The sequence below is a fragment of the Alosa sapidissima genome, chromosome 14 (assembly GCF_018492685.1).
Source record: "Alosa sapidissima isolate fAloSap1 chromosome 14, fAloSap1.pri, whole genome shotgun sequence".
Classification (NCBI taxonomy): domain Eukaryota; kingdom Metazoa; phylum Chordata; class Actinopteri; order Clupeiformes; family Clupeidae; genus Alosa; species Alosa sapidissima.
In genome coordinates, this window is record NC_055970.1 from 11,169,676 (window position 1) to 11,194,290 (window position 24,615).

The 24,615-nt window shown below is 41.3% G+C and overlaps 3 protein-coding genes and 1 long non-coding RNA gene across 11 annotated transcripts in view; 3 read left to right on the forward strand and 1 right to left on the reverse strand.

Annotated features, from left to right (window-relative positions):
* Positions 1 to 96: 96 nt before the first annotated feature.
* On the forward strand, positions 97 to 11,191 carry nap1l4b (nucleosome assembly protein 1-like 4b). Of its 3 annotated transcripts, XM_042061286.1 has the most exons (15): positions 1,136 to 1,333; positions 1,690 to 1,740; positions 2,255 to 2,351; positions 2,490 to 2,631; positions 4,865 to 4,948; positions 5,555 to 5,686; positions 5,792 to 5,863; positions 6,209 to 6,348; positions 6,597 to 6,742; positions 8,334 to 8,353; positions 8,479 to 8,598; positions 8,702 to 8,737; positions 8,843 to 8,899; positions 9,323 to 9,354; positions 10,208 to 11,191. In XM_042061286.1, the coding sequence occupies exons 1-14, from the start codon at positions 1,270 to 1,272 to the stop codon at positions 9,326 to 9,328; spliced, it is 1,167 nt and encodes a 388-aa protein (XP_041917220.1). In that variant the 5' UTR covers positions 1,136 to 1,269; the 3' UTR covers positions 9,329 to 9,354; positions 10,208 to 11,191. The 3 variants fall into 3 exon arrangements, with proteins under 3 accessions (XP_041917221.1, XP_041917220.1, XP_041917219.1); XM_042061287.1 differs by lacking the exons at positions 1,136 to 1,333; positions 9,323 to 9,354 and adding an exon at positions 97 to 168; XM_042061285.1 differs by lacking the exon at positions 9,323 to 9,354.
* A 4,303-nt stretch (positions 11,192 to 15,494) lies between these two features.
* Positions 15,495 to 16,584, forward strand: LOC121681518 (pleckstrin homology-like domain family A member 2). 2 transcript variants are annotated; one of them, XM_042061296.1, is made up of 2 exons: positions 15,495 to 16,044; positions 16,240 to 16,584. In XM_042061296.1, exon 1 carries the CDS (start codon positions 15,587 to 15,589, stop codon positions 16,007 to 16,009), a length of 423 nt encoding a protein of 140 aa, XP_041917230.1. In that variant the 5' UTR covers positions 15,495 to 15,586; the 3' UTR covers positions 16,010 to 16,044; positions 16,240 to 16,584. The 2 variants fall into 2 exon arrangements, with proteins under 2 accessions (XP_041917230.1, XP_041917231.1); XM_042061297.1 differs by having other exon boundaries at positions 16,245 to 16,547.
* A 393-nt stretch (positions 16,585 to 16,977) lies between these two features.
* slc22a18 (solute carrier family 22 member 18) overlaps positions 16,978 to 24,615 on the reverse strand; it is a 16,249-nt gene continuing 8,611 nt past the window's right edge. For all 5 annotated transcript variants that reach the window (XM_042061284.1, XM_042061281.1, XM_042061280.1 and 2 more), the window contains exons 6-11: positions 22,906 to 23,018; positions 22,687 to 22,788; positions 21,428 to 21,528; positions 18,640 to 18,741; positions 17,788 to 17,908; positions 16,978 to 17,545 (exon numbers count right to left, since the gene is read on the reverse strand). In XM_042061284.1, the coding sequence (XP_041917218.1) occupies positions 17,358 to 17,545; positions 17,788 to 17,908; positions 18,640 to 18,741; positions 21,428 to 21,528; positions 22,687 to 22,788; positions 22,906 to 23,018 (727 nt within the window). In that variant the 3' untranslated portion in view covers positions 16,978 to 17,357. The remainder of the gene's footprint in view (positions 17,546 to 17,787; positions 17,909 to 18,639; positions 18,742 to 21,427; positions 21,529 to 22,686; positions 22,789 to 22,905; positions 23,019 to 24,615) is intronic.
* The window catches only part of LOC121681520, a 22,634-nt gene continuing 15,092 nt past the window's right edge, over positions 17,074 to 24,615 (forward strand). Inside the window, exons 1-3 of the long non-coding RNA XR_006022160.1 lie at positions 17,074 to 17,163; positions 18,762 to 18,771; positions 20,812 to 20,815. This is a non-coding gene — a long non-coding RNA (uncharacterized LOC121681520). The remainder of the gene's footprint in view (positions 17,164 to 18,761; positions 18,772 to 20,811; positions 20,816 to 24,615) is intronic.

A 24,615-nucleotide genomic window follows, 5' to 3' on the forward strand; every position in this document is an offset into this window, starting at 1 on the left:
ATATTGCTTTATGACATTTAGCAACAGATGCAAGCACTGTGCTGTGAGCTTTGAGATTTTGGTGCTCAAATGTAGATTTTTCCTGACCAATGAGGTTTAACTTCACTGCTTAGTGGGCCGCTTCATTGAGGCTTCGAGCGTGAAGTCACAAAAACAGCTCAAACCAAGGTAAGGATCGGAACTTGGCGAACAAAGATTGTAAAATGTATCGTTATTTGCTGCTCATTGCTAGTTCTTTCTTAATGCGCATACTAATGCAAAATGTGTACCCTTAACTACAACCTGTAAATTTGCTGCGTGCAATGGTGTTGGTCATTTTGTAAGCTTACTGGCGCGGGCTAATGTTCGCGTTCGAGATGGAACGAATCAAGGTAGCAAAGCAGTTACTTTTGGCTTTTAACAGAGTTTGGGGCTTATTTTGAACGACAAGTATTATTGCTATTGTCTACCCTATATATTGCATTGTTAACTGCATGGACACTAAAGCCAACACTTTATAATACCTGCAAATGTTAGAAGAGCTAGATTGCTAGGTTAGCTTAAAATGCTGTCAGCTGTACTGCTGTCAGTGTTAGCTTGCCAGCTAGCTATGTCATGATTGCAGATAATATGTTCATATGCCACTATAGCAGATCATTTAATACTCTTACGTTGGGTAGCTGTCTGTTTGACGACTATCTGATGTATTTGTGAACTTGCTAACTCAGCCGGTGTATTTCTAGATTGTCCGCTTGAAAAGTGGCACCGCCCAATTTATTTTCTTATGGAGGCACGCAGTGAGCATTGTAGGTCCTAGCCTTTTGGGTAACTTATTGTAGCTATCTGTGCTAGATGGATAGTTCTAGCATGTTGGTTGTTGCTAACTAGCGAGTAATTAGCTAGCATTTGTTAGCTACATCCAATTGCTGTTTTTAAAAACTGTTCGTTGCTGCTAAATGGCACCTTCACGACCAATGTACACTATACCAGTGTATTCATAATATGTCGGTGCCTATGTCTATGTTGTCGAAAATGTAACGTTGTCCTCTTTAAGCACAGAAATGACTACTCCAGCATTACTTTGCTTTAGCTAAGCTTGCATTGCGTCATTGACTGCGCATCATCGTAGTTTCGGCATGACTGATTCGAACGTGTTTGTATTTCAAAACAATACAAACCTGCAAACTTTAACTTGCACACCAAATAGCATGGTAACTATTTAGCAGCTACAATATTTTGCAATCATCGATGACCGTTAGCTTTCAGAAACTAGCGGAATGAGCGTAAACAATGTGGGACTGTTGCACTTATAAGAGTGGCAAGTCAAGTTACATGCCCCATACAAATGATGACGGTAATGGAGCTTTAACGTTAACGTTAACCTTATAACTTCAGCCGAACGTAACTTGTCTGACTTGAGCTTCAAGTTGTTTAACTTGCTCAATTTGATGTTAAATAGTCACTGTCTTGGCTAGCTAGTATATCATATCATCTAGCAATCATATGTTACATTAGCCTAATTCAGTAATTGCAATATTTTCTTACAGCCTAAACTTTTTAGTTGCATCTCAAAAGTTCTATTTATTTTGACTGATCTAAAGTCTCGAACGTTAACGTTTTTAAATACTTTATCCATAGTTCGATAGCAATTCTGACTTGTCATCATGACTTGCCATCACAGCGGTATGTGACACTACTCTGTTTTGATAGGAAACTGGAGCTGTGATTTTAAAATGGACGGAGACAAGGGTGAAGCCAAAGGTAAGCTATGGTATAGGCCTAATTGTACTGAAGGACTGATTTTATCTTTGCATTCTTTTGTGATAAAGCCAGGTACTCAAGTAGTTACCAATCTAAATGTAGTTATTGAATTATTAATTTGATGGCAATTATTTTTTATACCTAGCGTGGGTAATTAGATATGTATGCTGTTTAAGGACACTGAGCCCATTGAGACATATTGCCTTAACTGATCAGGTGTCACTGAAATTTTCATGAAGCTCAATTTTTCTTTGCCAAGACATGCCTGTGAAATTAAGAGTGGTGGTAAGAGTATCTACTTGTAAGCCACACACATCTTGATAACACACTTGATCTTTTAAATGTAAGCAAGGGGCTCTGAACACATTTAATATTCTTTCCTTGAGAAAGTGGTGTCTGGCAGCTCTATTTCTGGTTTGTCACATTTATTTCTAACCCAATAGAAATGTGGTCATCAGCTATTCTGATGAATTACAGATAATAATATTAGGTGTCCTATGTTTCTGTATTACAGGTAAAGTGGGTGATCAGGTGATGCAGAACCCTCAGGCCTTGGCAGCTCTTCAGGACAGACTGGACAGCATGCCACATGGCCCCTCCATAATGGAGACGTAAGTAATGTTTCTCTTATGGGTGAATTACAACCTTGCATGTCACATTTAGACAATAAAGCAGCTGTCTCAAGTCATTAGGTAAACTTGACATGAGGTCACAATGAATATGTAGTACTCTGTTTTCATCTCTTTCAGTTTACCGAAGGCTGTGAAGAGAAGAGTCAACGCCTTAAAGAATCTTCAGGTGAAGAGTGCACACATAGAAGCCAAATTTTATGAAGAGGTTCACGAGTTGGAAAGAAAATATGCCGCCCTTTATCAGCCTCTATTTGACAAGGTAAGAAGGGTTTCTCAAGACTGAGTCAGTTTTGGGAACATTGTGAAAGATGCTACATGGGGATTCGCTTTTGGAAACATTGACTTATGTTGTATTTGGGACTCATGTTTAGGAACATTTTGACTAATGCTGTGTCTGGGGTATTTGTTTATCATATTTTGTCTCTGCATGAGGTGTTAGTTAAGCTGTTCCCATGACCTTAAAATGAAAAAAAAAAAAAAAAACCTCTCCCTTCCTTCCTCTATGTCAAGGTAGTTGATCACTTGGATCTCAGACATGGAGTGTGTTCATAAACTGACACTCTGAGCGTTCCAAGCACACTCTGGCACTTTGAACCTGTTCGTAAATTTGGAGTGTTGTTGTAATTGTTTGTTTATTCTAAGTGTCGCGCATTCAGAGCACACTCTGGGCACTCCAGCAGAAGGGACAGAGTAGCAGAGTCACTCCAACTAAAAACAGTGGCAGAGCGTGTTATGAGGAAATAGGACTGATGCGGACATGGAATTATAGACCATATAATCAGTAGTTAAACCAGATCGGTCACGTGTTCACCTCAATTCAATCCGCTGTTAGTGTTAATGTCAATAGCCCTATTTACACTGCCTTATTTCCCGAAAATGTATGTACCTTTATCGCGTAACGCCTGTCCTTTTTACACACACGAGGCGGAATGGCGGGTCGACTTGGCCCGCCAATTTTACCACCAAACAGGGTAGACATAAAGGCGAAACAATTTATTCCGGCACCAGTGTAAATGCGTTAAAGGAAAATTCCGGTATTTAGCACTTTGAGTCCCTTTTCTGGTTTGTTTGGGATGAACTAGAGTGGTGAACACCGAAATTTTGATGATTGGTCCGGTCTCGACGTTTCTGACTCGTTTTGAATCGCCTTTACTGCTTCAGAGTGGCTGCCTACAGGCATGCATAAACATGTCCTTAAAACAACCCTTAACATTCGTTTTTAAAACTGTGCAACTCACCTTTTAAGGCAGAATGGTGGGATTTTGATGATGCTACATATGTCCAACCCACCACAGGAGATTTAAAATCTGACTGATCAAAAGCAGCAATAGCAGAGACAGCACATTACGACAATCTTTAAATCCACAAAGCTTCCAATCATTTAACACCTGAATGCAATCGGTTGCCATATAGGCCATCCTAAAATCCAGCGATATAACAAAGCAAGAACTCCTTGAGCATCTGTCCTAGCCAGCTTTTACATTTTCACATTATAACTGCTGTTAGCCACATAACATCTAGAAGCTGGACATTAGCAAACATGGCTTAATGTCACTGTTTAACAAACAAACTAGCATGCTATGCAGCTAAACAAGCAAACACAGCTAAATGTAATGACAATGAACTCTTACCTTTATGGTTTACACGTTATCCATAGTTAGTCCACTGTTATTTCCGTCATGCATCCTTCTCAATATGAGCTAGATAGAGATAGCCTGGCCAAATTCTACTATCACACATGTCTGACTAAATTCAACATTCTCTCCAGAAACACTTTGTTGTAGCCTATATAGCCTATGGACCTGGCCCAAAACTTGCGATAGCAGGCTTTACCCTTACAAACTGTCATAGTATAATAGGATATGCAGTTTCTGGCATCCATAAGAAAAGCATTTGTAGATGAATGGCCAACATAACTGTATCCTACATCTGACTATCTTCGGGGAATAGCAACATTCCTCTCCTTCACTAATGTGACGCACAACTTTATTTTCATACAATAATGAATCGCCTACATGACCATTAAGCACATTGAAGAGGCTTTCTGTTCATTGTATCACATTTTATTTTCATTTGTCAAAAGTTATGGGGGTAAAATTAGTGATGGCAAAATCCCCAGTTCAAAAAGTCATGCATAGTGTGTTCCCATGTGTTAGGCTACTCCTCACACACAATGGTGCACGTCACGCTTCATTTTGCTATTTGGTCCTGCCTCCAGGCTCCTCAATTTGCTGGCTTGTATGTATACACTCGGGTACGAAGTACAAGGCTGGCAATGTTTCGCATCGTTTTTAGACACACGATGTGGCATAAAGATGTCTGCTCTTCCCGTGAATGTTGTGCGATCTCAGTGTAAAAAACGACCGACATTGATCCATGAGAAACTGTTTGTTAATTCATAGGGAGATGAACTGCTGAGCGCTATTCCATTTTCAGAGTGCCAGGTTGCATGTACGAGTGCACCCATGGTGTTATTTTTGACTCTCTTCCAGAGAAAAGAGGTGGTGTGTGGTGCCGTAGAGCCCACAGATGAGGAGTGCGAGTGGCAGAGTGACCATGAGGAGGAGGAGCTCTCTGTGAGTTGGCCCATGCGGAGGATTTCAATTCACTTTTGCATTTCAAATCAGTGTCTCTATAAACACAGCTGTAAAGGCCTTTGCACACCAAGTCTGCATTTTTGTATGTGTTTGTTAATATGTCAAATTAAGAACTCTGTACTAGGAAACCTCATTCACACAAAAAAGGTGTGAAAAATGCACAAAAGGTAGTCTGTTCTGCAAACTATTGGACAAAAGCTTCTGAGTTGATGAGTAAAAGTGATTGACACAAGATGAGGTTGTGCTTGTTTTTAAATGTGCGACAGTTTTGGATGAAAAATACAGACTTGGTTTGCATAACCCCTAGATATAACCATACGGCAAAGTTCAGGTATCAGAAGACCTTTTTATTATTGATCACAAGTTGCATAATTGTCAACACATATTTGTGGCAGTAACCAGATATTATGGTTGTTTAAAACGGCATATTTCCATTTGGAAAATTCTGTAGTAGGTTAGATTAATATAACGTATTTGCTAGCGCAATGGCTGCTCAAAGTGCTTAGATAAAGAGTCTTTCAACAAAGAGAGAACAAAGAGAACTAATAGAGAAAGATAAGAAGGCATTCTTATGCATGTCTCTAGGAGGAAATGAAGTCAAAAGCAACAATGGAGGAGAAGAAGGAAGGCGATACTGCAGAGGAGAATCCAAAGGGAATTCCCGAATTCTGGCTCACTATATTCAGAAGTGTCGACATGCTCAGTGACATGCTACAGGTGATTGTGGACAATGAAACATGACATGTTGGACAGTGGGTTCCAAGTCTTTTAGGTCGGTTTTTCTGATTACTAACCTGAATTTCTTAACTCTGTTTCCAACAGGAACATGATGAGCCTATATTGAAACACCTACAAGATATTAAAGTTCTCTTTTCCGAGCCTAATCAGCCAATGGTAAGGCAATGCTAAGGTATTTTTTTGTTTGTATGTAGTGGCATAATGAGATATTGTAGGAAGTTGAAATTCAGATAAAAATAGTGCACTGATTTAATTGATGTTACTAGATTCAATGTACGATTGAAATGAGCTGGCCCAGTGCCTTGTTCAGGCCTTTGTTTGATTTTCTGTCAATTTACTTGTCTTTTTCTTACTTTTATTCTCTTTATAACACCGGTAATGTCTCATAGGTGTTTCAAAATGGATTTTGTAAAGTGCTTTGCAAGTAAATAGTTGTTTATGAAAAGTACTATATCTCTAAACTCGCCTTTCCTTGTTTATGTTTTGTCTTTCCGTCATCAGAGCTTCACGTTGGAGTTTCACTTTGAGTCCAACAATTACTTCAACAACACTGTTCTCACTAAAAAGTACAAGATGAAGTCTGAGCCAGATGTTGAAGACCCCTTCTCCTTTGAAGGACCTGAGATAATTGATTGTGAAGGGTGAGTTTGCAGTCAGATTTTATAAAATTACCTCAACAACAACTCCAGTAAAGACTAGAGGCTTGGATGTCTGCTCCTGTTTAAGTAGAACATGCTGTTCAAAAGATTGAATAATTGTTCATCATTCAGTAGATTAAGTAATTGAAGCAGGATGCAATTTTCAGTTTGTTGATCCAATGGAATTATGTTTACCTTTTGGTCTTGTTTGTACCACTACAAATCTGCGCATTCCTTTCTTGCTGTGATAGCTGCGAAATCGACTGGAAGAAAGGCAAGGATGTGACGGTGAAAACCATCAAGAAGAAGCAGAAGCACAAGGGAAGAGGGACCGTGAGGACGGTCACCAAACAAGTGCCCAACGACTCCTTTTTCAACTTCTTCAACCCCATCAAAGGTAGCCCACCACACTCAAGAGCACAGCCCTTGACAGTGCCAGTCGCGATGCAAGTGTTTTTTGAGAGTTACCAGCCTCTATTCACTCTGTGAATGAGTTCGGGTTTTTCCAGGCTAGTGTGTTCCTACTCTAGAACACAAACCTGCATAGTGCATATCCTGGATGACCGGTGGGAATGACAAATGCATTGCTCTGCCGTTCACTTAAGCAGTAAGCCCCGAGAGGCCGTAGGTTACGCTTATTTTAGAACAGCTAAGGGGCGTTGTTAGGCTTATTGAGTGGCTTATTGCTTTTCTAAAACGGTTATTATATACTGTATATCTGGGAAGATTTTATAAAATAAAGGCACAGCAACAAGTAACGATTTATTCATAGATAATCATTCTTCCACCAAGAAATATATTTCTTTTATCTGATTGCCAAGCAACGTCGAGACACAGCTACTTTAACTTTTGTATCAAGTTATGGTAGCGAATTAATATAGAACGAAATGCGGTCAAGGTGTATGTTTATGCTGGATTTTACAACAACATCAAACACGATTCAGCCAATCACAATCAAGGACTGGAACTATCAGTTTTAGAAATGACCATATACCATCAAAATGAATTTCAAGATGTTATTAAAGCCTAGTTGCCTGATAAAAGCATACCTCAAAAAGTGGTGCAGTGTTGCTTTAAGCTTGTCCTCTTAGCAGTTGATCAGTAGCACCAGTAGATGGCAGCAGTAGCATGGTATTGCCAGAGCTGTACATAGGCTCTCCTCAGAGAGAACTCCTCAGGAAGCTTGTGGTGTTTTGAAAGTTATATTTGTCTTTATATTGTCAAAGAGAACATGTTTGTGGATTTTCCCATTCAGAAACATATATTAGTTGGTAGCCTTAGCATTTTTTTGTTTTAAAGGAATTATCCGGAGTAAAATGCACTTTAGATCGATTTACGGATGATTGGGAGTACATACGTTGAGTTGACAATCAAATCATGTCATTCGGATGTGTTTTGAGAAAGTTCGATGTTACCGTTTTTAGTCAAAGCTCGTTAGCGTGGAAGTGAGAAGGGCATATTATTTCGCCGCTACAAAACGCTATTTTTATACCTCTTCTACAGTTCCAAACAACATTGCACTTACGTGGTAGTGAGTAGAGGGTCCCTAAAGCCAAACCGAAGTATCCCGAGGTCTTTATGTGGTCGGATAGAGAGTCCAGAATGAATTTCATCAAGCCAGTACCTTTCCGGAAATGTTGCCATCTTTGCTGCCATCTTAAGGGGAAAGTCCGTAGGAGTCGATTGCCAAGTGTGCTCTGGAAATTCACAATTTCGTCGGCGTTTAAAAAAAAAAAAAAGTCCAGTCCATACAACTTCATTTCAATTTCAAAAGAAATACTGGACTATTTTTTTTTTTTTTTTTTTTAAACGGCGACGAAATTGTGAATTTCCAGAACTTTCGAACTTTCTCAAAACACATCCGAATTACATGATTTGGATGTCAACTCAACGTATGTACTCTCAATCATCCGTAAATCGATCTAAAGTGCATTTTACTCCGGATAATTCCTTTAACCTAAATTCTTTTTTTCCCTCTCTTTTTACAGTTTCGTCAGATGGAGAGTTGGTAAGTCAGTTAAAGTTAATCATGTCTCTAATCGTTTGCCAATTCTGCTGTGGTGGAGCAGTTGTGATTCATTAATTCGTGGCTGCAGCAGATGGTGTGTTGATGTAATATGTGTGTCTTTGCAGGATGAGGACTCGGAGTTCACTCTTGCGACAGATTTTGAGATTGGCCACTTCTTCCGGGAGCGGATAGTTCCCCGAGCTGTGCTTTATTTCACAGGGGAGGCACTGGAGGACGATGAGAGTGTAGGGTCATTTCAAATACTCAATATCTCGTTTTTTTGTGCCATCTCTAAAACCCTTTATGTTTTCACTGATCTAACGTGTTTGTTTTTGCGTTGACCTTCAGTTTGAGGAAGAGGAACTGGATGAAGGGGAGGAAGAGGTAAGAGATAAGAATGAAAGGGCTTTAAGTCATTTGGACAAATGGTTGTTTGATACCATCTGTTTTGTTGGTGTGGTGAGGTGACGTTTCTCTCTATGTGAATAGGATCAGGATGACGATGCTGATGAAGACGATGATGAGGAGGGAGAGAGCGATACCAAGGTCAGTTCAATACTGCACGCATAATAATGATGCGTAGGAAAAATGGCCAGTGGGGCATTGTGGGTACAGGATTTGAACTTAAGTGGAGAGGCCAAATGTGGAGTATCTGATGGTCATTTATCATCTGTTATACACAAAGTATACATTTAAATTGTCCAGACCACACGTCTCAGACAAAACAACCTTTGCATTTCTGTCCTGTTCATTAAATTTAGCCCATACAAACGTTAAAATATCCTTTGTTTGAATGGCTGACTCCCCAGGTTATATGAACTCAACTGAGTTGTGTAGTTTGAATGGCTGACACCCCAGTTTCTGTGAACTCTGAGTTGTGTAGTTTGATGTGTGTGTGTGTGTGTGTGTGTGTGTGTGTGTACTGACGGGTCCCTGTGTGTTCCCTTCTTCCCCCTTCCCCTGTTACAGGCATAACTCATTCTCACCTCATGCATTTCTAGGTAAGGGGGAAATGACATGGGCGCACTCCAGCCTCCTTCCTGTCCCTAGGTCCACCCTAGTCCATTCACTCTGTCTGTCTTTCTTTGGACTTACAGCTCTCTCTCTCTCTCTCTCTCTCTCTCCCCCCTTTCTGTAGACCTTGGTAGATCCACCCCTATTGCCATTCTAACTAGTATTTGTGTCTTCTGAACTTGCTCCCTAGTTTCTTACTAGCAAATTAACAACTGAACAACTGAAAGGGCTCCTTAGTGTTGCTTTGTCACCTTCACCCCTGAAGCCATACAGTAGTCATTCATTTAGGACCATTACCTAACTAGTAGATATTAGAAGATTATATTTCAACTTCTATAGAATGTCTTCAGTTACTGATGGCAGTTCTCCTCAGAGGAGAGCATAAGGGGGCAAGATCTAGGATGCCCTGTGTTTTGGTGGTGGCACCCCTCCTAGGTGTGATGCTCTAGATTCTGTGTGTGTGTTTACTCCACTGCACTGGCCTCTGTCTCATCGGGGCATTTTCTGTATTTCTTTGTATTGCTGCTTTCTTGTCTACACACCATATCTAACCTGTGTGCATACTACAGCTCTCGTGTCACAACAAAACAAAGACCCCAAGTAGCCCTGCGGTCTTTAACTTTTCTCTTTGTCTCTCTCCTCTCCCTTCCGACTCTTCCGTCTGCGTGTCATTTCCTCCCACCTGTTGTCTTCTTACACTCGTCTCCCTCCCTCCCTCTCTCTCTCTCTCCCTCCCTCTCTCTCCCTCTCCCCCTCCCCCCCCCCCTCTCTCTCTGTCCATGTGTGTTGTCCTTCATCTGGTCTCTATGTGTTGTTCGTCCCCCTGTCTCTGTTGCTCAGGGTGGGGACCCCCAGCCTGCCGAGTGCAAGCAGCAGTAACGTGAGGAGCGGCGCGGACGTCTCCACCTTCCAGGCCCAAATCCACATGAATTAACATAAGCTGGACTGGGCTCTGTAGACCACGTATAGCCACCACCACTCTGCAGAGTGCCTGCCTGGTCTGCAGTCCCAATGCAATACACAACACAAATGTGGACAAGAGATATAAACAAAAGTTGAAATTTTTTTTTTTTTTTAAATAATGCATGACTTGTCTATGCGCCCCTAAACTCAGAAAATAAGAAAAAAAAAAAAAAAAAGTCAGATAGTGTTAATGAAATTGTAAATATAATTGCTAATGGGGAAAGGGGAGGGGATAGGGTCAGGCCATTGTGTTCTGTAAACGAGGGTTGAAATGAGAGCTAGGAGCAAACGTCCGGTCACATTTTGCAAGTGTCACGTTGAGTTGTTTTTTCTTCATTTGTTTTTGTCTTTGTTTTTTAGTTTTTTTTTTTTTATATCTTGATGTCTTCTTTTTTTTCCTCCTAAATCTGACGCCACATTCCAGATTGCCCTTTTAAAAAAACGTATGCTCCAACACAGCCCAGTCAAGTGAGCAGTTCCGTGTTGACTTGATATCATAGGTTACTCAGGGTTTTATATGCCAAGAAACAGAGGGTGAGCACCCAATGTGAAACTGTGGACATGACACCCACTTAAATGTTTTTTTTTTTTTTTTTTTTCTCTCCCCTGTTCAGAAATATTTGAAACTCTAGTTTCACTTGTAAGGTTATTTATATGAATGTTCCTTGTTTTTTTTTTTTTTAATGGTTTGGACCTATTCTACATAATTCAGTCTCATGAAGCTTGGTGGAGCCCAGAGAGGGAGTGTATACTTTGTGTACCATACCCTGTGGACACATAGCCCTTATAGAACTTTAACAACAGTGCTCTTGTTCGACAACCCAAGCGCTTACTAAAGAATTAAACATGTATATTGCCAAATGGAGTCAAGTGGTGTCTCTGTTTTACCCTAACCTATGGTATGGTATGCCTTTGTCCTATTCTGTGACCTCACCTGTTCCCCCTGAAGTGTTTCCAGAATTTTTTTTTTTTTATGTCTTGAGGTGAAGTCTCTTTGTGGCTGTTTGTAAATCACGGTCCTCTCTACCTCAAAGTTTGACCTCTCTTCAAAACTCTCATCCTCAACTATGCGATGAATACTAGAGGCTCACTCCATAGACATTGTTTAACATTATGTGTTGAAAAAGCCTCTGGTGGCTTTGCTGCAGGAACAGCTGTTAGTTGCAATAAAAGTAGATCTAGTCACTGTCCAGCTCTCTCTTTGTGCTGTAAGGAAGATTGAATTTTGTGCCTTTGAATAGAAACACTTCATGACTCATCCTGCGGAGTATCACTCCATTTTGTTGGAATTGTATGCTGTAGGATATTGCTCTACAGATTTGATTACACGCTAGTTGACAAGTAATAAAAGTATTCAGTGTTTCTTAATCACAATATATTGTATGGCACATTCAAGCAATATGACACTGACATTGTCTTATTTGTGAGCTGGTGAGATACAACTACTTGTGTATTTCTCTGCAAGTGTTCAAAAAACAACCCCATTTCCCAAAAAGGTTGGGACGCTGTGTAAAATGTACAGAAAAATGCAACAGTTTACAAATTATAAATATTATTAATAGAGAATAGTTCAAAGACAGCTTATTGTTGCTGAAATATAAATGTTACTGTTTTTTTGTGAATAATATACGTTCATTTTGAGTTTGATGCCAGCACGTCTAAAAGAAGTTGGATCGGTCATGTTTGCCACCGAGTTGCTTCACCTCGTAACAGCAGTCTGTAAATGTTTGGAGGAGGAAACCAGTTGTAGGAGTTTTGAGAATATACTGTTAATTCTTGCCTGGTTAAAATACCAGCTGCTCACCAGTCTGGGATTTTTTATTTATTTATTTTGTTCATTCCATGATGCACCCAGTGGGACAGATATGAACTACAGGCTGGCCATTTTAGCACTTGGGACTCCTTCTAGATAGATAGATACTTTTATGTATAACTACTTATACTTATATGTATATTTAGATAATTATATGGAGCAATACTGTTGTAATATGTACAGTTTTCCTGAAATTTTGAATATGTTTACTGAAAAAGATGTCTGGATGGAAGCATGTTATTCAAAACCTGTGTATAGTATCAGTCAGCACTAATTGTGCTTTTCCAGATGTGCAAGCTACCCATGCCAAAGGCACTAATGCACCCCCATACCATCATGCTGGCTTTTGAACTGTGCACTTATAAGTTGGATGGTCCCTCTCGAGGATGTAAAGTCCCATGATTTCCAAACAGGATTACACGTTTTGATTGGTGTAACCACAGGGCCGTTTCTACTTAATTTTTAGTCCATCTTCAATGAGGTTTGGCCCAGATTTCTGGATTATATCTGAATATGGTTCCTTTGCATAGTGTTTTAACCAGCGTTTGTGGATGAAGCTTCAAACTGTTCATAGATAGTGGTATTAGAAGATTTCCTGTGCCCATACAATATTATCCAATATTGGATAGTATATCCAATATTATTTTTCAGCATGTCCCTTGTTTACAAAGATTTCTTTGGATGATTTTGGGGGATTTGTGCTTTTAATAAGACAGAACATTCTTTGAGATATGTTGCTGGCATTACATTCCAAATGAGCGTATATTTTTCATGAAAAAGTCAAATTAGTCAGCGGGGGGGTTGACTAAAACGGGGTTGCAGAATTCCATTAAACCCTTTAAGGGCCCACGTGTGCTGCCATCCCTTCTGTCCGTAGGCAGAGGCCCTTCTCACTGCCCATCTGAGACCGGAGGAAGAATTTAACAGCTGATGATCAGCCTCTGCAGTGATGATACCTAATGCGGGCGAAATCTCCCACACACGCAGGCTCCATTATTCACAGTGATGACTATTGGCACTATTTTTATGATGTAGTTTGATGTGTTGAGTTGTGACTTGGCATATCACGAACAACGGGTCCTAATCTGTTGCTATGCTATTGTGTTGTCTTTGGAAGTCACACGCGCACGACCAATCGCTGGTGTGAAATAGCATTTGCAAGGCCTTCTATTGCGAGATCAAGCTATTGTTTACTCCAGTTCTCAATTACACCACTCTCTTGAACAAGCATAATATAACTTACTGGCATGTATGTAAATTCTGTAAGCAGTTATCCATGACCCCATTTTTTTTTTTTTTAACTGTCACCCCATTGGCCTTGTCCTCACGGGGCCATGCCCCCAGCCCTCTCTATGTGCCACCTGCTTTTGTTCCCACGGTTCGCTGGGCCCGACTCGAATAGTGGAGGCTTATCTGAACAATGCCATAAATACCTGGCATGGCCCATCACAAGGGCATTTACTGGGATGCCATGCGTGTGGGTGGCGTGGCGTGCACTTGAAAACTGAGAGCCCATGACTGGGGGGCCCCCATGAAAACGAGACCCTCTCTGTGGGCTATGTTTAGGTGCATAACAATGGTGGCTCCCAGAGGGTATGTTCTTGTTAAAGGAAGCCTGTTGCAATGCAGCAGGGCACCATGGCCAGATTAGAGGGGCCATTTTATTGACACCCAGGGCTTGCCAAGATTACACATTTGTTTGTTACCATAAACATTTGTGAGGGGTCTGTCGGATCTTTAAGTATCTAAGTAAGCTTGACCCCGACCTTTATTCCTTGACGCATTTGGAAGGGGGTGATTAACATTATTAAGAACTGACTGATTTGACTACACGGTTATAGATGAAGTGTCTCATCTTCTCACTTAAAATACACTCCTTCGTGACTCCTTTACTGATGGTTTGATTAAATTCTTTTAAACTTATTTTATTTGTCATGAGTAAACTGTTGCGTACAGATGTTTATGGCTAGTTGTGAAAGATGTGCTTCACACCCTTGTTTAATCTGTGAGTTGAGGTGAACAGTAATGTGAACTCTTAGATTTATTATACACATGACAACAGTCCTACACAGAACTCATCAGTGTTCATTAATAAACTCTACATTCCTCCACATAACCATGACCATCCATGTAGAGAAGTGAGACAGAATATGGATGATCAGACAAAATAAAGGTTTTACATTTGTTTCGTATATAGCCTATAATACTTTCAGTTTTGCTTTTTTGAGAAGGATATTGCCATGTTGGGATCTCACCGTAAGATTGTCACACATTGTTTGATGACCTTGGTGACCAAATTGCTCCACTCCTTATTTGCAAACAGCCTTACCCACTGACTCACATCCAGGTACATACACCGATGTTTGACTGCCATGACTCCTCTGATTTTCTCAGTCATGTCATGCCAAGGCACCCTAATTTCATGTCTATTTTGCACAATGAGTGGGTCTGGTACAACGAGGTCCAGGCCAGGTCCTCTATTTCTCCCCTTGCCTCTATTTGTTGCTTGCTGCCAGTGCTGTGGCAGTGAAGAGCTCTAACATTTCCAAGTGCTGTTCCTCTGATAAGGTTCATGTCACCAGTCTCAGCACCAAAACACAGACACACTCACTCACAAACACACACACACATGAAAAGTGAGTGTTGAGAATGGGTTGTAGTGAGGGTTGGAATCAGGAGCAAATGGCTCCACAGGGCACTGTGGCTACCTCAGGAAAGATGTCTTGTTTACAAAATGTAGAAAGATGTCTTGTTTGCAAAATGTAGAAAGATCAAACTATCAGCAGTATCTGAAATAATCCAATATTAATAGACCTTAAATTAAATCACGGAACATTTTCATTGAACACAGATCATTTCGAGTTAATTTGCACTCAAAAACGAAAGTATTGAAAACAGCACAACTTCTCTCTGTGTAGGACAACACATTTGTTTTAAGAGTGTGGTAGCAGACTGGGAACACTGTCATTTGCAGTAAATAGCATCTTGAACACTTGAAGGTGTGCAGCCAGGCAATATTGTACCATGTTTAAAAGGACAGATCTTATAAAAATATAATTCAATAAGGATTTCACTAAATTCTTTCAGAAGTATACTTTTTGGGCATGCCATTTTTAGGCTAAATAAATAGTAATATTCTTGCTTATATTGTATAATAAATGTAAGTACTAAGTTACCACAGACCAGTCACTTGCCATTAAACAGCCTATACTTACACTTTTATGCTTCTTGGTTTCACTGCTCAGAAACCCAACCTACTCGTACATTCCATCCTGCGTGACGTCAGCTGGGAAGGGTGCGAGTCACTTGCTATAAAAAGTTACTGCTGCGACTTCCATTCATAGCCAACACTTGGACTACACGCGGCAAACAGGCGAGCAGTCTGGAGGCACGCGCTCTGCTTTTCTGACACATTAAAAAGGCGACATAACTGATTTAAAACAATGAAAATGTCTGCTGCCGAGACTACCAGTTCGATGGTTTTGAAAGAGGGAGAGTTGGAGAAAAGAAGCGACAATCTGCTTCAGTTTTGGAAAAGAAAGACGTGCGTCTTAACGCCAGACAGTCTGAGCATATACCCTGACGCTCAGAAGAAATCCAAAGGCAAAGAGTTGAAACTTCAGGCGATTAAGAAAGTTGACTGTGTGGAGAGGACAGGGAAGTTCGTCTACTTTACCATCGTCACCACTGACAACAAAGAGATAGACTTCAGATGCATGGACGAGGATGGATGTTGGAATGCTGTGATCACTATGGCTCTTATCGACTTCCAAAACCGAAAAGCCATTCAGGACTTCAAGTCACGACAAGAATCAGATAATGCATCTCCAGGGCATCAAGACAGACACATGGCGAGAGCTCCATAAGCAACCACTAAACGACAGTTCACAGTTTTTCAGTGGTGAGTTTATTTACATTAATCTGATCCCCAGTTCACTCCGCATATTGCGCTGTTCTTCTGTGTCCTGATAAGGAGACGCGCGCTTCAGCGTGCGCCGAACAAACTTTCAATTTCAATTTAATTTCAAGTTCAAATGAGAAATGCTATTGAAACAAGTTTGCAAAGTTAGTAACTGACAAATTTTCATGTGTCCAGTACAGACCATGAAGACAGTCGTTGGACCAAAGGAAGGACTTTCTGAGGGAAGATGAAGGACTATTGAAGGACTGAGGGACAGAAGCTGTTGTTTGAGACTCGAAAGAGAACTTACTACAGTCCGCTGGCATGAAACATAGCCTGAAGACTATTGTATGGACTGAGGAAAGAAGGGGCTGAGTTCCATACACGTTTACAAATGCAAGACATATTTAATGAAAGAATGCTTTCGTGCACATATGTATGTATTTATTCATTCATGAAAACACATGAACATGTCAAACATTACATTTTAATGTTTTAATTTATTTCGTATTTCAAAATATTTATTTAAATAAATGACTTTTCTATAAAACCAAGCATGACTTACTGATTTGTTTTGTAAAGTGCAGTCTTTAACCAAGTACTCATTTTGTGAGGTTTTCCATTACATTGAAAAGTTTAGTGGCATATTTATAGTCATAAACTGAAATACCTGTACAGAAGTCTGTGACAGCAATTTACTCCATGTACTCCTTCCTACATCCTGTGAGTCACTAAGGCAGTAAAGTGTTATCAGCCAAAAGTGTCTGTGCCAACACTGAAGTGCTTTGGACAGCCAGGTGTGTCTTTTGATGCTCAGGCCCTATCTTCATGGCCCTTCAGACTCAAACTGGCCATTCTGCACACATCACCAGCAGTCATAACTAACAAGACTGTAGCCTACATATCTGTCAAACACTCATAACAACAGATTCATTCAAATTCATACTATAACATAGGTGTTTAATATAATGAAAATACATCATAGGCTGTGAATACAATCATACATACAATAATCTCTGCCAATATATATATAACAATTCTGCTTTCATTCATATAATTACAGTACAGGTTATGATTTATGTGATCATTCTGGCTGGTGATTTTGGGTTTACAGGTAAGGTCACCAGCCAGAATGATCACATAAATCATAACCTGTACTGTAAGAGCACGTGGAGCCAATCAAATTAATGAATCTCACGGTCAATGCATTAGAGTTGGCAGCTCTGTTGTACACATTTCATGTCATCACAGTTTTTTGGTACAGAATGCCTGAGTTTCTGGTCTCTATAGGGACGGTCTCATTGTAAACACTCCTATTTTCTAGTGATTACTCTCTGTGTTCTCCTGTCCTTGAAAAGGAAAAGAAAGACTGCAGCATTTACGGCACACTGAATGTATCCAAATGAAGACACGCCATAGTTCTCATATAAGAGGCCTCCAATGGTAGGGCCAACTGTGCGCATAAGGGACTGCACTGAAGCACACAGCCCCATCATAGTGCCTAGAGGGAGAGGGAGAGCCGAGGTACATAGTAATACTCACATAGCATTCTCTCTCTCTCACACACACACACACACACACACACACACACACACTCAGATGCATAGAGAAGCATGGAACAACTCTTGATGTAACAGGTATCCTAGCGACTGTACTGCTCGTCTTGCATGACAAGCCTTTGTTAAGGCAGGCTGATTAAATGCTGGACTGTGAAATAGCCTGGGGGTAAACACACACACTCACCTGTGTCTGATGAGGGTATGCTCTTGGTGAGCATGCTGTCTGTGATTACATTGAACATACTCAGGGAGAACATCATGGGAATGACAATAAGACTGAACTGGAATACATTGGCCATGAGTGCCTGCAGAACAACACAGAAGACAAAGAGGTAAAACAATACACAATTTGTGTAAGGATGTTGCATAAGGCAAGACACAATGTACATATTTAAAGTATGCCATTTTTGTGACAAATGATAAAAAGCTCAAATTCAGAAAAGTTCAGCTGACAGCAGAAAGCACTTTTGTGTCATTATATGCTCCACTTGCAGGACAGTTTCTAAAAATGCCCCCTGATTCAATTTTAATGGAATTGAATTGGGGACGGAGAACAGAGCCGACGCTGTGTTCTGGCCGAGCCCTGGGGTTACGGGCAAGAGAATGAATGGGCCAGTCAGTGACGTTTCCTGTGCACAGATGGGAGCTGGGCTGCATCTTACACATGGGACTCCCAACCGACGGCTGGTAGAGCTGATGTGTCTGTACATTATGTAAGCCAGATAGCTATTCACTATTAATTACTAGTCAATTGATCAGTTACATAACTAGTTTAGTCAATAAACTTTAGAAATCATTTGTTTTAGTGACTAACAAAAACTAAAGTCATCAATGGCACTCACCTTGTATATGAGTCTATACATGCTCATAGTTAGTCTGATGTAAACACTTTAGATACGGATACTTAGATACTGTAAAGTACTACTGTATATGAATGTAATGTGGTGGTAGTGCTGCTGCATGCAATTTACAATATTTACAATGTGGTTGGGACACACTATGCTAACCCAAGTGTGGGGTACTCAGGCATGCTTACCTGAGCCAGGCCCACCAGACTAGACACCCCAACAGACAGGAGCAGCAGCGTCTTTTCAGAGTATCTGGCTGTCATGCGTCCTATCACAGCCCCCTGCATGACCTACGTAAGGACAGCAAGAGAAAATGTAAAGTACATGAAGGATTCATACTTCAAATAAACCGTCTGCTGTTTTTAGTGAAGTCCTTGGGAGGACCTTGCGCTAGACTTCACAAGTCATCTGATATTAGCTTGTGCAACAAATGACTAAAGTTCTTATCTTGTGACCTTCTGAAATACATAGGAATACACCATTAGACATCCACAAACCTGCACTCAAAGACAACTTTCATGAATGTAAGTGTGTGTGTCTTTGTGTGTGTACATTAGTATTTGTATACATATACAGTATATGTAGTAATGTGTGTATGTGTGTGTATACATGTATGTGTGTGTATGTGTGTATAGGAGGTGGGCAGGGTAAACCAGAATAGGCTTTACTTGAGCAATGACAAAAGCAGCGGGTCCTGGGAGTTGGCTCTGTGGGCCAAACCTGTCTAAGTGCTACCGCAGAGACGTCACTCAAGAGGCTTATCAGGGCTGTCTCTAAAGCACCTGCGCTCCCTCTGAAGTCTCCTGACTCATGCGACTTTTGCTCCTGGTGACTCATTCTCCCAGTGCTTTGGGAAAACTAGGTGCTTTACTTGTCCACATATGATAGCATTGCTATGCATTTCGTCACTAAATCTTTCTTACATTACATTACATTGTTCAATTCTGTAAGTTGAACCAATGACAAAAGAATGAATTATTTATATCCCTTTTAAATGTTTATAAATCCTACCCTCAAACAGCATAATCATATAAATTCCATCATATTTTAGTTCTGTGTTTTTATTTTGTAATATCTTGTTATATAGTAACAAGATATATGGTAAACTGTGAGAAACAATGTTGGAGAGCTTACATTTTCAGACCACTGTCCTAATTGAGAGTGACTCAGAGAAGCTATTAGCTAAAGCCCAGCACTGCTTACGCACTCTTGCAGCAGCCAGCCCTTCATCCTCCAACGGCCATAAACACGCCACTCCTACACATTCTGTGAGCGTGGATTACAGGCACATTCAATAGACAGCTCAGTGGAGCAAAGGCAAACTTCAACCAGCAGACCAAATCAATCAAATCAACCCAAAGCCACTAGCCCCAATTCAAGCCCAGCACAAACACAGTGAGTTTACAAACAGAAGGACAACGCAATAGATGGGGGTTGTGGTTGTGGAGGGTGGCTTTAGAAGAATACTGCATGAGACCTTCTACTTAAAACAATCGAGACATGCTCCTTCTGTAAACTAAATATTTCACTTCAATTTGTGAAATATATTTGTGTGTGTGTGTGTGTGTGTGTGTGTGTGTGTGTGTGTATGGTTGTGTGTGAGAGTGAAAAGACTTTTGAAAAGGATTTTGTCAGATAAACAGCTCCTTCAACATCCTATCCGATGTCAAATATAACAGAGCTTGCTGAGCCTACTCATATGGTGGTCTGGAAAGCGTCGGCATGTAGTCTGTGTACCATTCTCCCTGCTGTGTTAGTAAACACAGGCTTTCTGTGGAGTTGGACTGGAATGCTGAATGCTGGGGCTGGAATGTCGGTGCACATGACTAGTACTACAAAGTCACTGGCAGAGGAGGAGTCAGGTAAACACCAGGCCAATGACATCTGAATACCCTAAAAGTATGTGCCAATGTTACACAAGAGTTAAGAAATGGCTTGTTAAACACTGTTTGAGTTTGTGTAAAGCAGCTCAAACCGTTCTTTCTTCTGGTCGACTCAGAAGTGGAGGCTAAAAATATGGATGGCATTCCACTGCCCTATCACAATAGTTCACGCGGTGATACCATGGAGGTTACCATGGAGATTTCATAAACAAGTTCATGTGAACTTCCCCGGCAATTAGAAAGAATTCTAATTCAGCTGAGTAAAAGTGAAGCCGTTGTAGTCTGAGAGAGCTGGACTCCCTAACTCACTCACTGTGCCCACACAGAGACTGCTGTGCTACAAGCAACGTGGGAGTAACCGACCCAACAAGCAGTGCTTTCTTGTCTTCCATCACACTGGGCAGGGTCCAGTGTGATGGAAGACAAGCATGCATGAATTCCAGCATGGACACACAACACTAACGTAACATAGCACAGACATGTGACCTGAGATTTGATTCTGTGGTAGGGTGCCCTAAAATACAGATTTGTTCAGAGGTACAACTTGCAACTTTCTACCACCATTCCAACACATGGAATGAATGGCTTTTTTAAAACAATTAAGTCACAATTTAATATCGCTAAATGATCTCCTTTAATCAAACCATTGCTATTGTATCTTGTGAGGCGTAAGTGTGGAGAGTGGTGATATGCTGGCGAGGTCACATGGGATCTATGGTTTCAGATTATTGCATCATGATGAGATCAACCCCTGCAACAGTGCCTGAGTGACAGCCAGGCCTGGGATGCCATGAATGCCCACCGCTGACTGCATTAACTCTTATAGCCAGAGACAGAGTCTCCACTCCGATGAGACACCAAAAGGGAGATAAAGCACTTTTTATTACCCTATATGTTGCTTGAGGCCTGCTAATTTCCAACAGATTTGGCTATCAAGTAGGAATCTGTCCCAAGGCTATAATGTGGTGTCGACCTACATGCAAAATAGTTGTTAAGAATGGAAGGTCCTGGCAAACAGGAAATGTATGACTTCTGCCAGTTCTCTTTGCTGAAACATAATGTCATGGAGAGTCAAATGAAGGTCACTGCTTACCATCTGCATCACACCAAAGTAGGCCATCAGGTAGCCATTCTGCTCAGGTTGCAACTGGAAGAAATTGATGGCAATGACGGAGAACATGACCTGAAAGATACCTGTGTCAGGGGACAGAACGAAGAGAGAGACAAAAGAGAGAAATGAAACACACTATTCAGAACAGATAGTGAGAGCTCTGCAGCTAATCCCAACCCTCAAAACGACCAAAAATACATTTGAACGCTTAGTTTGCCTATTAAACAAAGGAGGCTTTTGAAAAAGTCCCCTAAAAGTTCTGGAATTTGGACTGGGCTGAGGAGGGCAGGGCACACCCAAACAGCGTCCGACTGGGGAGCTGCTCCCCCCGGCCCTGTGACACATGTGTTTCCATATTCTCAAGCCATGTTTGCTCTCTAGGTGTGTCTCTACAAGTGAGCTTTTTCCTCTCTAGTGGTTCTGAGGTCAGAGGATGGAGAGGGAGAGCGCTCACTCGCAGGGAAAAGGGCTGAAGTATTTCCTGTTAACGCACAAACTCAAGAGCCCTTCACTGTTATGACGAAGGGCTTTATTTCTAGCCCTACTGGTGTGTGTATGTCTGTGAGTGTGTGTATGTGTGTGTGTGTGCATGTGTGTGTGTATGTGTTTGTGTGTGTGTGTGTGTGTGTGTGTGTGTGTGTGTGTGTGTGTGTGTGTGTGTGTGTGTGGTGCAAAGGTGAAGCAGACATAAAAGATGAGTGTTGAAATAAAGAGAGAAGTCTGTGTCTGACATCCCCATCACTTCTGCACAGGACCACTGATGCGGTTTCCTGCCAAAACAAACATAGCTACACGAGAGGAAGAGGAAACTCATCTAGTCCCTGGCAGATGTCTTTAATACAGTATCTTTGCCTGGCTCAGCCTTGCCAAAAGACAGCTCACATTGGATGGAAACACTACTTGGAAATAACAAAGGGCATCAGATTTGTGCATCTGCACTAATATATTGTTGATTATATTTTCCAAACAGCAGCAGTCACTGTTGTGCTATGACACTGTGATGCTGTGCAGTTTCTATTGTCATGATAGTGCTTTGAACCACTGTGCTCTGTGATGCACTTCCTGCACTATGCATACTTCATATGCCTCATTAACATTTCATAATGGGTAAGGGAAACAATGTAACTCTATGGGTGAGTGAAACAATGTAACTCTATGGGTGAGTGAAACAATGTAACTCTATGGGTGAGTGAAACAAGGTAACTCTATGATCCACATTCTTCCAAGAGAATGCTAGTCACCTGAGGGGAGGCCAGAGGTGATTTTGACGATGAAGGTCTTCGCCACTCCAGGGTACTTCATGAGCCTGGTGATGTCACCCAGGTTAAAGATGGAGCGGTTCTCTGAAAGCAAATGACATCACACAGGCCATTGACCTTCTGGTGAGACATGTGGAAACGCTGTAAAAAATGATGGGCTATCTCAAAGCGTGCCGTCAGATTTGCTTATCAGAGTCTTACTGTTATTCTGGTCCTGTGCAATCTGTGCTTTAGTGTGTTTGGGGATGAATTTCAAAACCAACAGCAAACTTATAAAGCTCCCAACAACAGCAGTACAAGCAGCATATCCCTCCCTGTGAAGTAGAAATACATCACACTAGCCATTAATGCATGCACCTCTCCTGCTTTAAATTAAGCCACATTGCAGTTATATCTAACACATTACATTGTACAACGACAAATTATTCTTTAAATAATGCAGTAACAGAGATGTCACCATAAATTTAGAACCTTTTGCATGAATAATGACCTACTGTAATGTGTTCAGGAGGCATTATAATAGAATAAAGGCCTGAATATCTCATTTAATGGGAACAAAATGTTGAACATACGGACCTTTTTCATAGAGGTTAAAACCATCCTAAGCACCAATGTATTTGTACAGTGTTCACTGTATGAGCCTGGAGACTCGAGCACATAATAGTCCACTCAGAAGCCTGCCGAAAGAATGCCCAGAGCAGAGAGACTGAGAAAAGACGCCTTTGTGTTTAGTTGGGACTAAAAATAATTGAGAAATGTGAGAATCTGTGCCCCACACAGTCTCTTGAAAAGGTCAATGAAACCACCATATGCATTATTCAGAGAGAGAATCAAGCCATACAGATGCACCGAGGACAATGAGAGAAAGAAAGAGAAAATAAGAGTGAGAGAGAGAGCTTGTGAGAGAGAGAGGGAGAGAGCTGGAAAGAAATCCCCACCAAAATAAACTTTTTTGTTGTGTGGTAGAAAAGGCCTGACTCACTCAGTCCAATTGCACAGAGAAAAACAGAGCACTTAACTGTTCTTATGTCATACATGGCAGCACACATTTGTCACACTAAACACCGTTAGGAAAGTTGGACCCACATCCAACGCGTCTCTTCACCCCCCCCCCCCCCCCCCCCCCAAACACATGTAATGTGATCTGTAAAACATATTTAAGTTGGCTAAACACACACTGAAAAACAAAGACAGGGCTTGTGCTTGTGTTCCCGTCCTCATTTTCTGTAAGTGGGCTTGTGAGAAAAACAGATAGGCTTTCTTCATCAACACAGTCTGGCCGTCACCGAGGAAGTGAGAATGCTTCAGGAATGAGTCACTCCGGACACACACACACACACACACATGCGCGCATATGCATGCACATAAATACATACACACACATACGCACATGCACATAAATACATACACACACACACACACACACACACACACACACAACCACACACACACACACACAACCACACACACACACACACACACAGCCTCAGCTGTGGCCCATACCACAGCCATTACCACTGTGACTGTATGGGCCCAGGACAGCTGTGAGTGACAGACACTGTAAGGAGATACCAAAGAGCCTGACCAAGAGAGTGTGTCCGTGTGTCTGCTTGCATGTCTGTGTGACAAGAGGGAGTGTGCAAGTATCCACGTGTCTGTGTGTGTGTGTATTCATGTGACAAATTGTGTTTGAAAATCAAAATTCACTTGCACATCAACTGTGCACCACACTATCCCCACACAGCAGAAAGACATCCGGCGTAAACATGTGTGTGTGTTGAGGTTAGCTACATGCAGCATGTGTGTGTTGAGGCTGCTGTGATGTGCGGGATGGGAGAGGCGGGGGCGCAGTGAGGTGAGGGAAGCCAGCGCTGACATGGAGGAGAAACAAGGGATTAGACGAGTCAGGGA